Genomic DNA, 13,867 nt, shown 5'->3' with positions numbered 1-13,867 from the left:
TATTCATCCCGTCCTTTTATATTTTCTCTAAAACGCCTTGCGAAATGCTACGATATCTCACGCTCGACCCATACAGTCGAGTCGATAAGAAAGAAGAAAAAAAGGACATACAAACATCTTAACACCACAACCTCAGCGTTCCATCCGCACCCGCAGAAACACACCACGGCTCCTTGGGATGCCAATCCAACGCCATAACACCCAGCTTACTCTTCACCTTGTGCCCCTTGAGCACCTTCAACGGCACAATCGTCGCGTTCTCCATCAAATCACCCACAACCTTGCCATGGAAAACCTGAATCGTGCCATCATCCGAGGTATCAGCAAACAGCGGCAGACCACCCTGATGAAACTTAACCGAGCGCACAGCCTCCTTGTGGAACCGCATCGTCTTGTACGGTTTAGTCGAGAGATCCATGTCCATCCAGAGGACACGCTTGTCGTACGAACTAACAATCAGATTGTCGCCTCCCGGGTGGACATCGATGTTGGAAATCCATTTCGCGCCGGGTTGCAGTATCTTAACGAGTTCCTGTTTGGCGAGGTCGTAGGCGCGGATCGTGTTGCGGGTTGCTGCGAAGAAGATTGCTTTAGACGGGTGGAACTGTGCTGTTTGGGCTAGACCTTTGAGGCGGCGGAAGGGGAGTTGAGTAAGGTGTTTAGAGATTGCGTGGATGGCGATTGCGGTGGATTGGCCGCGGGGGGAGACGGTGGTAAAGTATTCGCCTTTGCGGTGCCAGTTTAGGACTTTGATGGCGGAGCGGACTTGAACTTGGAGGAGGACACCCTTGGATTCGAGGCGTGTACCTGGGCGGCTCCATTTTCCTGGGGGTTGTTTAGGCGCGTCTTCGCCTTTGGGTGTTGTGGTGCCTTTTGTGACGGCGTAGCCCCAGCCCGCGTCGAGGACGTCGCGGCTGGCTTGTTCGATATCGGGGGAGAGAAGGGTAAAGGGTACGATAAGGAAGACGTTCTCGCCACAGGCAGCTGCGACGATAGATGCGTCTTTGGTGGGCCTCCATTGTACGGCGTCGACAGCCTCTTCGTCTGAGAGCTTAGCATTCCAGACCTGTCGGCCGGTCAGGATTTCCCAGATTCGAATGTAACCGTCGTCGCCTCCGCTAGCAACAAAGACGCCGTGTGGATCAACAGAGACGCAGCGTACGCGCCCTTCCTGTCCACGGAAAATTGCAGCACAAGTTGTAGGGAAAGGCTTGAGTTCCTCGGGGTTTGGTAGCTTGGGCAGTAGGGATTCCGGGTCGATATTGAGTCGGTTTCTTCGCACACGAGGAGCCAAGTAGAGATCCAGACTTCGCTCGAATCGTTCCTTGACAAATGTCTCGTAGCCTGGAACTTTGCGTAGCGCATCGTAGTTCTTGGGCAAGAATTCCCTCTCCCGGTCCTCCTCGTCTGCCTCCAACCAAGCCTTTTCCTCATCCTTGTCTGGTAGGTACTCGGGTGGTGGGTGGTAGCTCGCTTCGTAACCTGGCGGTGGCAGCTTGGGAGCGGGAATGTGCATTGTGTTATCTGGCCGGGGCTTCTCGTCGGCCCAAACGTCAAAGCTGAATTCATCCTGCTCTTCTTCCTCTTCTTGCGGCGGCTTGTAGGGCTTGATGCGACCCTCTTTGATGGCCTTGACAAGCTTCATGACACGCTTGGCTTCGTGCTTAGAAGGAATAAATCGCCGCTTGGGCTCGGGCGCAGCGCTCAGTGGCATAATCTCCTGCTTGCCGGAGAAGTAGGCGACCATCTCTGGGTATGGGTCATAGCCGTCCTCGACAACTTCATTCCTTGTGAGCCTCTTGAGCACGTCCAGCTCCTCTTCCGATAGGTTCAGCGGTTTTCCTGTCTCGGGATCCGTCAGACCTGTCCAGCCCTTGGGTATGTCAATGCTGTCCAAAAGCGCATCCAATGCCTCTCCCTTGGCCGGACGCATGATCTTCTTGCCGTTGATGTCATAGCCGATGTGGGGATATTCATCGTAATACTTGAGGTCAATGTTGCCAATTGTGTTTGTAGCTTCGGCGTCGGAGTCGTCCGACTCGTAGATTGGGTCAATCTCTTTGTACAGGTAGCGGGTGTTGCCGTGTGCGTCTGTTGTCACAGTGTAATTGGGCTTGAGGTTTTCGTCGTCGTCTAGCTCCGCGCTTGCGCCAGTATCGAGGTCCATCTCATGGGTCGGTAATCCCTTCTTCTTTCGCAAAGGCCCGTCAGAGGTGTTGAGGTTGCGCATTTCCTCACGAATTTGCTCTTCATCACTGTTCTCCTCTTCCTCCTCTTCATCTTCTGCATCTTCATCGGAAAGACCCTCAATCACGCTGCTCGCATCTGTCTCGACATCTTCTTCTTGGCTGTCGTCCGAGTCGTCTTCGGAATGCGACAAGATACCCTCAAGCAGTCCGCCACCTAATTCGTCTTCTGAATCGCTGGGCTCAGGCGCCGGGCGAGTGACGACCTTTCTCTTGCGCGGATTCACAGGCATTTTGTTGGTGATTTAGTGTTCTTTGCTTCACCTTTGCCGTGAACTGTCGCAACCTTCCAAAAATTATTCCTAGCGCCCCAAGATTTCGGCTTTAGCGTCTCGCACGTGCCACACTTCCATCGGCCAAGGCAGACGGACGCTTGGGGCATGTACAACTTTGGGACTTGGAAACATCTCGACGACCATTCACCTCACGCAGTCTCAGTGACGCCACCATCTACTGCTGCACGAGTGACACTGCATTGCATTGATTGCACACAGTAATACCACCGACTTAAGATGGCGACGCGCCACGCTGATTCCTCAAGGTACGACGACCGAGATCGTCGACGCTACAGCCCGCGGCGCGACAGATCCAGAGACAGAGATAGAGACCGCCGGGGAGACCGCTACAGTGGAGAGAGCCGCTTCAGAGATGATAGGGACCGCCGGGACCGTCGTGACCGCGACCGCGACCGCGACACATACTACCGCCGCTCGCGCTCTCCCCCTCGCCGCCGTGACCGATCACGAGACCGTGGAGACCGTTACAGCAGCAGACGGGACCGCGACGATGACAGAGACAGGCGTAGGCGCTCTACCTCACGCCGGCCTGGCTCTCGCTCTTCAGTCACACCAGCGCCAGATAACAGACGGGATCGACTAGATGCTCCCCCGCGCGACGACAGGAAGAAGGACCCCGAGACACAAGCCAAGGACAAGCTCGCTGAACGCGCGGCAAAGCTGGCCGAATGGAAGAAGCGCAATGCTGAGCGTCTTACCAAAGAAAAGACAGACACACAGGGCTCTGGTGCCTCGCCGGCTGGCACTGCGCCTGCAACCCCCTCCGCTGCTGCTGCGACGCCGCCTCCCCAGACCCCAGCAAGTGAGGTCAAGCTTGACACCGCTAAGACTAAAGTTCCGCAGAAGAGCGTTACTGAGAAACTCAAACAGAAGCAGCCCGAGAAGTCGACCTTCAAACTGGATGCTTCTGCTGCTGCCCGCCCCTTGGACATGGCCAAGCCTGCTGGCAAGACAGTGACAGCCGCTAGCAGTATGTCTTCCACCATACCTCCTTCACGCAATCATGAGCTCACTCATACAGATCATTCAACAGCAAAGGGCAACGGCAACATTGGCTCTTTCGGTCTCAAGACTAAGACAGCTGCAGAAGCCGAGGCTGAAACTTCGAGAAAAGCCTTCCTCGACGAAGAAGGCCCAACGCGCAAGCGCAAGTTTCAAGCCCTCCCCGAATTTACTGCGAACGACGAACCTGAACCCGAAGCTGACGGTGCCGAAGACGATGACGCTGCAATGAGTGGCATTGGAAGTGATGACGAAGAGAACAATGCGGAACTCCAGGCTCGCCTCGAGAAGCGTCGCGCGGATATCGCCAACGAAAACAACCAAGACGCTACCATGGAAGAAGCACCTGCCGTCCAAGTCCCCGCCGCCGACAAAATGGACGTTGACGAAACTGTAGGGGCCGAAGAAGACGAAATCGATCCTCTCGATGCCTTCATGGCCGACTTGACCGAACCACAACCCAGCCGCGGTGTACCTTCGGGCCAGGCCATGTTCGCCGACGAGCTCGAACCTGTCGAGACCTCTGTTGAGGCGCAAGATCTTCTCGAACTTCGTGCTGCCAAGAAAAAGAAGAAGGAGGTTGCCACTGTCGACCACGATAAAGTTGAGTACGAGCCGTTCCGAAAATCTTTTTACACTGAGCCGCTCGAGGTTTCTCAGATGACGCCAGAAGAAGTTGCCGATCTCCGTCATGAGCTTGACGGCATCAAAGTGAAGCCAGATGATGTGCCTCGTCCCGTCACTAAGTGGGCCCAGATGGGCTTGCTGCAAGCAACCATGGACGTCTTCACTCGCGTAGGCTACCTGAAGCCCACATCTATCCAGGCACAAGCTGCTCCTATTTCTCTTTCTGGACGTGACCTCATCGGTGTCGCAAAAACTGGTTCTGGAAAGACACTCGCGTTCGGTATACCAATGATTCGTCATATTCTTGATCAACGCCCACTAAAGCCGTCTGACGGTCCCATTGGACTGATCCTTGCTCCCACTCGAGAGTTGTCATTGCAGATTGTCCATGAGCTCAAACCGTTCCTCTCAGCTTCTGGCATAACTATCAAATGCGCTTACGGTGGACAGCCCATCTCCGACCAGATTGCTATGATTAAGCGTGGTGGCATACACATTCTCTGTGGAACACCCGGTCGCCTGATCGATTTGATGACTGCAAACCAGGGGCGTGTGCTCTCCTTCCGCCGCATTACCTATGTTGTTCTTGATGAGGCTGATCGCATGTTCGACATGGGTTTTGAACCACAAGTCATGAAGATTCTTGCAAATGTGCGCCCCGACCGTCAAACTGTGCTATTTTCAGCAACCATGCCAAAGAACATGGTTGCATTGGCCCGTAAAGCCCTGAACAATCCAGCAGAAGTGACAATTGGTGGTAGATCCAAAGTGGCCCCTGAGATTACCCAGATCATATCCATTGTTCCTAATAGTTATGAGAAGAAGATCAACAAGTTGCTCTTGCATCTTGGTCAGCTCTTCTCTGAGGACGAAAATGCACAAGTATTGATTTTCACGGAGCGGCAGGAAACTGCGGAAGATTTATTGTCCAAGCTCTACAAGGCCAAGTATTTCTCTGTTAACACAATTCACGGAGCTAAAGATCAGACTGATCGAAACGAAGCGATCAGTGATTTCAAGCAGGGTGTTCTTTCTATTCTCATTGCCACGTCTGTAGCAGCACGTGGTCTTGACGTCCCCGGTCTGGCACTCGTCTTGAACTTTGACTGCCCAACTCACTGTAAGTACCAACTTCGTCCTTGCATATATGTAATATCCATTTGCTAAAATACTCGATAGTGGAAGATTACGTTCATAGGTGCGGTCGTACTGGTCGTGCGGGTAACAAGGGTACTGCCATTACTCTTATTGAGAACCCCGGTCAAGAGCGCTTCGCTATCCATGTTGTCAAAGCACTAAAGGAGAGCGGAGCAGAAGTCCCTGAAAAGCTTCAAGAAATGGCAGATACCTTCCATGAGAAGGCCAAGGCAGGTACCGAAAAATACTATGGCGGCTTCGGTGGCAAAGGTCTCGATCGACTTGATGCAACTCGTGCTCTTGAGAAGAAGCGCGAGAAGCGTCAGCTTAAGCTGGAAGGTATTGAAGACAGCGATGAAGAAGAAGAGATTCTGCCAATTGTTAAGAAACCCGAGGTTACTGGTCCTGGCGCTGTCAAGGCTGCTGAAGGAACTACACCTGCTGCTGAAGTCGAGGATCAACCTCACTGGATGAAGCTACTCAACAGCAAGATTGTTGTCAATAAGACCGAGCGCCCCGAGGCTGCTGCGACTGGCAAGCCGATGAGTGCAAGGGAGCGGGCGATGGCCGCTGCCTCCAAGGTCGACGGTAGGCTCAGCAAGAAGGGCATGATCCACGCGGGCCAGCCCATCGACAACAAGGGTCCTGACGCTGGTCTCTACCATTCAACTATTGAGATCAACGACTTCCCCCAGAAAGCTCGATGGGCCGTCACCAATCGAACCAATGTCGCCAAGATTCTCGATCAGACTGGTGTCTCGATTACGACAAAGGGTAACTTTTACCCACCTGGCAAGCAGCCTGGTGAGAATGATCTTCCCAAGCTGTACATCCTGGTTGAGGGAGATACGGAGAATATTGTCACACAGGCTATGATGGAACTCACCCGCCTCCTGCGCGAAGGTACAATTGCGGCAGAAGATGCATCTACGACTCGTACCGCCACTGGTCGATATAGCGTTGTTTGAGACTCCTCTACCCGTTGAGAATTCTCTTGCATGCGCATCCTTCTTCTCATACGATTTCCACAGCTGTCACACCGCCACTACGAGTGTCGGACATTGTTGTGGCTTGCTTGTTTCTTCTTGTCCAGGATGGGTGGGGACGGACACTGCATTCGGAAACGGAATTGAACATGTCAACAAAGCACGCTTTCAGAGCATTCAAATGGGTTTCGGCAAACAGGAACCTAGGACCGTCTTCAAAACGTGAGTGTGGATCCAATGCCGACTCACCCTCTTCTTTGATTTACACCACCTCGTCGCAGGTCTATTTTGAGCCTCAGCCTCAGCCTCCTTCCCGCTTGACCGATCATATCATAATCGGGTCCTACAGAAACGGCGTCTTTTGTACATTAAGAAAAATAAGTTTGCACCTGCGTTTCACTTCCTTGCATAGCAGCAATGGCTATCAGAGAAGAGGCAGCAGGTTCTCAATTCTACGTAGGGGTGAGGCTTCCTTTGCATGGAAGCACACAACTTCAGTGTCTTTTTAAAAATGCGTATAAATTGAAACTAGAATAATTCTCTTCAACGAATGCATAGCAGTCGAGTTCTCTTTGCCACTGTAACCTCTGATCGTATCACTGAATTCCTATCTCTACCACACTCTAGGTATTTGGTATCACAAACTCCTCAAGATATCGCCATCTCACATGTCAGATTGTCCAAGAAGCCTCTTCCCGTGCGCACGTACGTGCAACTCGTTCCAGAACCCACAATGGCAACTCTCGCGTGGCCACCGGCCCTTGCTGCCGTCCACCGGTACCCATTTACACCCTCTCTTTTCACAACTGACGAATCGGAAGCGTACCAGCCCTGACACTATGCCTTTTGCAGCAAACACAGCCAACATTCATGCATACCAGCGAGTAAGCCCTAGCTGGAGAAGTTAAAAATCCTGCATGCAGTAAGTTTCCACACGCCGTTTTGCTTGTTCCAGGCACAAGGGTGGCGGAGCCCAAAAATGCTATATGAAGGCATGCATGCAGTGGTGGCAAAAAAGGTGACAACATCCTGCGCAGGCGAGGGGAGGCGGGGAGCGAGAAAAGCAAATGTACCTCAGGACACCGTGCGTGCGGTAAACCATGGGAATTGGTCGCGTTGGGTACTCGTTTGCCGTCTTGCTTTGCGGCACATGCATGGTCCACGCCGCCATAGCCCTGGTACCTAGGCTGAATTTGGATATCCCTTTGCTGGTTGGGCTTTGCTTCGGGTGCAGGCCAAGGCGTGCGGGGGCTGAGGTTCCTTTACCCCAATTTCAGGGCCAAGACGAGCAAGAAAAGGTGGCAGGGACATGGTAGAGGCGTATGGGGAAAAGTTTAATTTCGCGGCCATGCGGGCGCGTTGGATGGTGGTTGGTGGATTGTGGGAGGTTTAGACCAGCCACAGAAAGGGGTTTTCGCTTCGGCTATACCGTACGATTTGTGTATCCTGCTGAAGCTTTGTCTTATCGAGCTTCTAGAATCTTGAGTGTACTGATCGCGGGGGAGGAGGTTCTTTTCTGGTTTAGCTCAGGCGTTGGAGGTATCCCTGTGCGATCAAGCGTTCGACATCGCCTTGGCGGACGTAGAATTGCGAGTTTTTGGTCAGGGTTATTGAACTGTGCAATTTCATTGGTTAGTTAGCTTATTGGTTGTTGTTCCTGCCGTGTTTCGGCATGCCGAAGTTCATCAAGGGGTGACTATACGTACCCGTACTCGGTCTGTATCTCACCGGCATCCTTGAGCACTCGGACGTCAATGAAGAGATCGCGTGGCGGCTCCAGGCTCCCTGTTAGATCGATATCCGTCCATTGGCCCTTGTATGCCGCGAGAAGGTCACTGTACTGTCTTACGTATTCCTCCTCTTCTGGGCTCAGACTACTCTCCTCTCTCCCGCCCCCGGTACCTAGGGTGCTTCCCCTCGTGGCTTCTGCGGCGTGGTCTTTGTTACCCTGTTGCTCAAGCACATCAATTCCCTCCCAACAGTACTCTTCTAACTTATCACTGCGGACCCGGTGGTAGGCCAACAGACATCGCTTGTTGCGGCGCATGCAGAGGTGGTTGACAAGGAGTGCGCAAGCGGTTTCGGGTGAGGCGCTGGGATTGAAGGAGCCACTGTAAGGAGCGAGAATAGAGGATACGTCCTTATCCAGGTCGCGTACCTCGCGTACAATAGAGCGTGTAAGTTCCGAGGCGTAGGGCGGGAGGTGAGGAAGGGCGAGGGTGCGCTTTGCATTTTGGACCTGGCTTTTTCTTAGACGTGACCAAATCATGGGGTACCAAGGGTATCGCTACCAGCTTGTTTGCTGCTTCGCCGTACATGACTGAGGTATGTGAGTGTGTGCGTGTGCTGTTGGTAAGTTTAGGATATCGTGAGTAATGGCGACTTTTTGCCCAGGGTGCTATGCTATATTCGAGTTGCACGACGAGAAGCTCTTTTCAGGCATATGGCAATCCCACTAATGGTGCAGAGGCAAGTTTCTGGATTGCTGTGAAGAATGCATCTGTACTAGCATATCATGAGGAAGTGTTCAATTCGTGGATGGTTGTCCGACCCCTCATTGGTAGAAGAGTAAAGCGCGTCCGCGTTGGAGACAAGGGTGCATGGGTGGGGCAGAGACGGCAATAACAAGTCTTGGCATTGTCAAGTACAACCTCACTCTTCTGGCAATCCCTTGCACACCATCATCTGCCTACGCACCCTCACTCGCCAGATTCTACACAGACCACCCGGAAAGATGCGAGTCATTACTATCATCACACAACATTAAGTCTGAGGAGTTTCGGCAATCGCGGTATCACGTCCGTAACATTGAGCAAAGCATGGCCACAGGAACATGAAGCTCTACTGGCTCTTTTCGTCTACCCATAGCCAAATCATATCTAATGTGCTCCAATTTCCGGAGCTTTTAACAAAAAGACACCATGTATGCTACTGGTGGTGTACGTAGTAAGAGTTCACCAGGCGCCATTCTACCCCAACCAAGAGAATGGGTATCACCACGTGAAAGCTGAATCGTACATCATACTGCATAGAAGCAACCAAAACACTCATACAGACATAGGCTGAAACAACCTAAATCATTGCTCACCCACCCATTTGTCGAACTCAGACTCTTGCTCCAAAGACACCATGGTCGGATCAGACTGCCAAGCTTGATACTCGTCATGCGGAAGATCCAGCAAGTTGTCGAGGTCGTGATACGATAGCGCTTCTTGCATGCTGATCTGGTTGTTTCGGAAGTTGTTGGATTGGAGAGATACTGGATCAACACTGGACTGACTGCCTCCGTATGCCAATAGCATCGGATCCAACTGTCCCTCGTCAAAGGGAGTTCTCACGTGTGGATGAAGTTGCTGGAGCAAGTCGTCCGCGCTGCCCCCGGGCAAGCCAAGCATCGATGGGTTCGATTGGAAATGGTTGGAAAGCGTCGAGGTACTCAACGGCTTATGCAGGTCATCTGTGTAGTTCGGGCTCATGTGCATGTTCGCATACGGTGCAGCGTGGTAAGGCCAGTTGTAAAGATCGTTGTGGCTCATCGGTATTGGCATCGGCATCGGCATAGGTCGTCCTTCATTCGTCATCTCCCATGAGGATCTGTTGACACCGTTCGCGTTTGGCCCGAATGCTCCGTCAAAGTATTCTGCGCCGACCCCACTTGATGGGTAACTGATTGAGCGTTCGATGCGTCTAGTTTGCCGAGGGCGTGACCTTCCTGCACCTGGAGCCCACTCGGTATCGTCTAAATCGCTAGGTTCCTCCTCGTCTGACCATTCGTTCCTTCGCTTCCGAGCTGGAGCGGCCGTCTTGCTTGGTGAAAATTTGTACATCGGGTGCGCATTCTGATGGTTGATTCTTTCGAGCTTTGCATATTCGCTGTAGAGGTCGCGGATCTCTGGCGGCTCAAGAGGCCAGCTTTCCCCGGCTACCGACGACACAACTTGATGGTTGTTTTGCAAGCACCATGATTTGGCTCTTTCTGCGAATGCAGATCTGTACAGCATAAATGAGTTCATTGGACGAGCAATGTATCCATTCCGCTTTTCTGCTTCTCGCCTTCGAACATCCGCCGGCCTGTTGACCCACTCTTCCATGTTTTTGATCGGAATGTTGTGCAGTTCTTTTGTTAATATACTCAGTGGCGCAGTCAGCTTGGGTATTCTCTGCCTGTCTCCCTTTGCTGTTTTCGCTTTCTTGGATCTTGGTATTGCTTTTGGTCTTAGGCTAATCTGGGTTTCTTTTGGAGATGTGGATGCAGTCATTGTTCTTCTGCTACGGATCGCCGCCCGACTAGATTCATCGCCGTTGGCAGATCTTGGTGTTGGCGGAGAGAACAAGACCTGATCGTTCTAATATTCATTAGCCATTTCGCCACCGACTCTGCCTGAGACTCACTTACCGATATGCGGCTATAAGAGCCGTTGGGAGAAAATTCTGTCGGAGGTTCATAACCGTCCTGGGGGTTGATCAGCATTTTAATGAGCATGAGAATCTAGGTTTGCTCACGTATTGTAGGCCTACTAGTCCAAGCCCGCGAATGTGGTCGTCGCCATGTGACGCATGCGAAGGGATGCCTTGGTGCGCCACCGAGCTTGGGGAACCATACCCTGCCTCACCGAATGAACATCCGCGGTCTACGTTGTATTCGGCAACTTGGTGAAGTCCGACTTGGTACTCTGCCCCAGCATTCGGCGGGGTGGGAGGATGTTGTTGGGTGGGCGAATCACCCCTCATCGTAACGAGAATCAGCGCACAATGGAGTTGGTCGCTGCGACAGTGGAGATTACGGGCGGACGCGCTGTTCTCTCTACCGCTTTGTCTTCGCCTCCTGACTCAGTGCCTTACCAGAAGTGACTGCGACGATTTTCCAAGGTGGTAATCTAGTAGCAGGTCGAAAATATGTCGCTGCACTGCAGGCGAAGTGTTTCAGCAACTGAGGACGATGGCTGAGACGTTGTCTCTGATCTCTGGTCTTGTATTTCTCAAAGCCTCTCCAGCCAAATTGTCGTTTTACAAATGTGTTGCTGCATATAAGTCAGCAAATACAGCTAAAATCTTGCTTCATGTCAGGTTTGCTATGTCGCGACGACGCATAGCAGTCCGCAAAGCGTTCAGGGGACGAACCTATTGCAGTTACCCGTTTCTCACCGGCCCCAATGCTTTGGTATGTGTACAAGCAAATTTGACAACTACAAGACGCCAAATTATAGGAAAGGTATGCAACTAGAGTACCGGAGCTGTGTTTTCCTGGTCTGCTACACTTTGTGGTGATGGCGGAGGAGCTAGAACAAGGTGTGAAGGGCGGATCAATCAAAGAGAATCCTTTGTCCAGGGTCAGTCATAAGATGATATTTGTAGCGAACTACTCAATCTCGAGTTCTACTGTTCACTTACACTGTGGTGTATCTGCGTCTCAGCGTGGACAAAGAGACTACCGGATTGGTGATGGCTGGGTACGCTTGCCGCACTAAGGAGCCGCGCTTTTTTTGTACTATTAGCCTCCCCACTGATTCAACACATATCTGATGGCCGCAAACTTAGCCCTCTGGTCCGTTCACGTTTCGAAGCTCAGTAACTCGCGTTTTTGCTCTCCAGTGGTGTGGGAAACGGCCCTCAGCCCCTCCACCATGATAGCTCTGGGCGGAAGCTACGCCTGATTAGGACGCCCTTTCGCAAGATTCACCCAGCCTCAGTGAGTGTTTACCAGTTTTGACAAGGATCCAACATGGCTTGCAGCAGTCATGTGCCCTTGGCGTTCACCATCGTAAGCCACATTCACTGGTATCTTTAGCTATTGGTACCCCCTTGGGGAATTGTGATCGATCAGATCAAGGGCTACTCGTCAAACACCAATTACAGCTCTGATGCTAACGGTCCTTCCTCTTTCAAAACCAGTATCGTAGGAGGTACTGGATCTCAGCCTTCTTACAGGTTCAGATTGGTTGGCCGAAATAAATCTGGTCCTTCCTCCACTAAGCAGCTCGATTTAGCGTCCTTCTTGCGGATGGCTGCATATCATATATGCCAGAACCCTGACAGCTGGTCATGCTTAGAAGGACTAGCCATAACACCGTAATTTCTAAAGTCTATCATGCGGGCTCAGATGCATCTATGCAATCAGTTCGTGGGAAAACCCGGAACTAGCTGGTACTCAAACATGATACATCTGTTGACTTTGGCATTTGTAGCAGGTGGACAAAGGACCAAATGGCATCCCGACACGTCGGTTACGGTGCGCCACTACAGCAAGGCTGAGCAGCCCGTTGACCGCTTGAACCAAGAATAATCCCGTCAACCCTGTCCGTTCGCGGCTGGTTAGTTCAGCGTGGACGAATTTTGAGGCAGGTCTATTCGGGGAACCTGGTCCTCAATATCTCTAAACGACAAGCAGTGGACAGCTCAGCAAGGCCCTGCACACCGGATGCATGCAGCAAAAAGTTCGGTTACTTCCGGTCGATCATGTTGATATGCGTGTCCTGTAGACCTCCTTCCGGAATGCATGCTAGGACCATTTTGGTATGTCAACCAAACAGTCTCAACTTTGTGTAACCCCGTTTGACCGACCCTTAAAGGCAGTTTCAATTGGTCTGAGCAAGCGCGAAACACATGTGGATCCTATCACTACCGACATCACGGTGGATCAGGGGGTTCGGTGTAGTTTGTGAAATTTGGACATGTCTGTTTTGGCCGGTACACCCGGAACAACAGCAAATAAGCTACGATGACGGTTGTAGTTCCGTCAAAGTATTCCAAGGGTACACATCAGCCAGCTCGATCAGTAATGGATCACTGCTAGGGATATCACTTTGTGTTACCACTGTCAAATGTTAAACTCTCGCTGTAGAAAGGGACCTATAGGCACATATGAATCTAGGCGACTTCATCGCTGTCAACGACCACCTACTGTGCCCTCATCCTGACTTCAACTCACTTAAGCCAGCGATATTCTCATCGCTAGCCAAAAGTCACTGCCGAGCCACCAGTCCGCGTTTTGAGACCCCGATGCCACGAGGGTGTCAGTAAGGCTTGCAGTATATCCACTGCTGGCTGTTCGTGACGAGCCCTGTGCGTATCTCACGGGCTCATTTCAATGGTTATATTTTTATAATTTGATTGGCTGTAAGAGATAGTAACGAATGGAAAGCCAGCAATTGTGGTCTCCACAGCAGCCAACAATCAGTGTGGTCCCCCTACTTCATGTGAGAGGGTTTCGACGGTTTACTTGCCCCACTTGACCACAATCATTACCACGGGACGTTTCCATGGCACAGAAGTGCCGTCGACAGTCTATTCGTCGTCACCAACACATTTTGGGGCACTACGGCCTCTAGGCTTCAGCAGCGGTCGCCTTCTGCCTGCAGAATAATAGCGACCGCGTTAAGCGACATGATTGGACCTTGTAGGCAACACAATAGCCCCCACTTCCAGGGTTCTTTTCTGTATCTGAACATGCGCCTTCGACTCGACCAGCTTGGCATCGGGACGCTAACAGAGACCCTCGCAAGTAGGTCAACGGTTGCGGTTGAATCAAGAAACTATGCCGTGAGGTTTCTGCTCGGGGCTCCCGCTGATTACT

At 51.9% G+C, this 13,867-nt stretch overlaps 5 protein-coding genes across 5 annotated transcripts; 2 read left to right on the top strand and 3 right to left on the bottom strand.

Annotated features, from left to right (window-relative positions):
- Positions 1-118: 118 nt before the first annotated feature.
- Positions 119-2,230, bottom strand: COCCADRAFT_25773 (uncharacterized protein; the record flags this gene model as incomplete). The annotated part of the gene is made up of 1 exon (XM_007713487.1): positions 119-2,230. The coding sequence occupies one exon, from the start codon at positions 2,228-2,230 to the stop codon at positions 119-121; it is 2,112 nt and encodes a 703-aa protein (XP_007711677.1).
- Positions 2,231-2,381: 151 nt separating this feature from the next.
- On the top strand, positions 2,382-6,276 carry COCCADRAFT_94586 (uncharacterized protein; the record flags this gene model as incomplete). Its single annotated transcript, XM_007713500.1, has 5 exons — positions 2,382-2,482; positions 2,741-2,787; positions 3,126-3,512; positions 3,576-5,291; positions 5,351-6,276. Coding segments are annotated over 5 exons (3,177 nt in total), but the record flags the coding sequence as incomplete, so codon positions are not given.
- A 1,539-nt stretch (positions 6,277-7,815) lies between these two features.
- COCCADRAFT_94639 (uncharacterized protein) lies at positions 7,816-8,612 on the bottom strand (the record flags this gene model as incomplete). Its single annotated transcript, XM_007713499.1, has 3 exons — positions 7,816-7,909; positions 8,001-8,533; positions 8,586-8,612. 3 exons carry the CDS (start codon positions 8,610-8,612, stop codon positions 7,816-7,818), a joined length of 654 nt encoding a protein of 217 aa, XP_007711689.1.
- Positions 8,613-8,964: 352 nt separating this feature from the next.
- On the top strand, positions 8,965-9,162 carry COCCADRAFT_94599 (uncharacterized protein; the record flags this gene model as incomplete). The annotated part of the gene is made up of 1 exon (XM_007713498.1): positions 8,965-9,162. A coding segment is annotated over one exon (198 nt), but the record flags the coding sequence as incomplete, so codon positions are not given.
- Positions 9,163-9,371: 209 nt separating this feature from the next.
- COCCADRAFT_94527 (uncharacterized protein) lies at positions 9,372-11,025 on the bottom strand (the record flags this gene model as incomplete). The annotated part of the gene is made up of 3 exons (XM_007713497.1): positions 9,372-10,640; positions 10,691-10,747; positions 10,798-11,025. 3 exons carry the CDS (start codon positions 11,023-11,025, stop codon positions 9,372-9,374), a joined length of 1,554 nt encoding a protein of 517 aa, XP_007711687.1.
- Between the last annotated feature and the right edge of the window lie 2,842 nt (positions 11,026-13,867).

This window comes from Bipolaris zeicola, assembly GCF_000523435.1.
Source record: "Bipolaris zeicola 26-R-13 unplaced genomic scaffold scaffold_62, whole genome shotgun sequence".
NCBI lineage: Eukaryota > Fungi > Ascomycota > Dothideomycetes > Pleosporales > Pleosporaceae > Bipolaris > Bipolaris zeicola.
The sequence above is the reverse complement of the archived record's forward strand: the minus strand, read 5'-3'. Positions and strand labels throughout refer to the sequence as shown.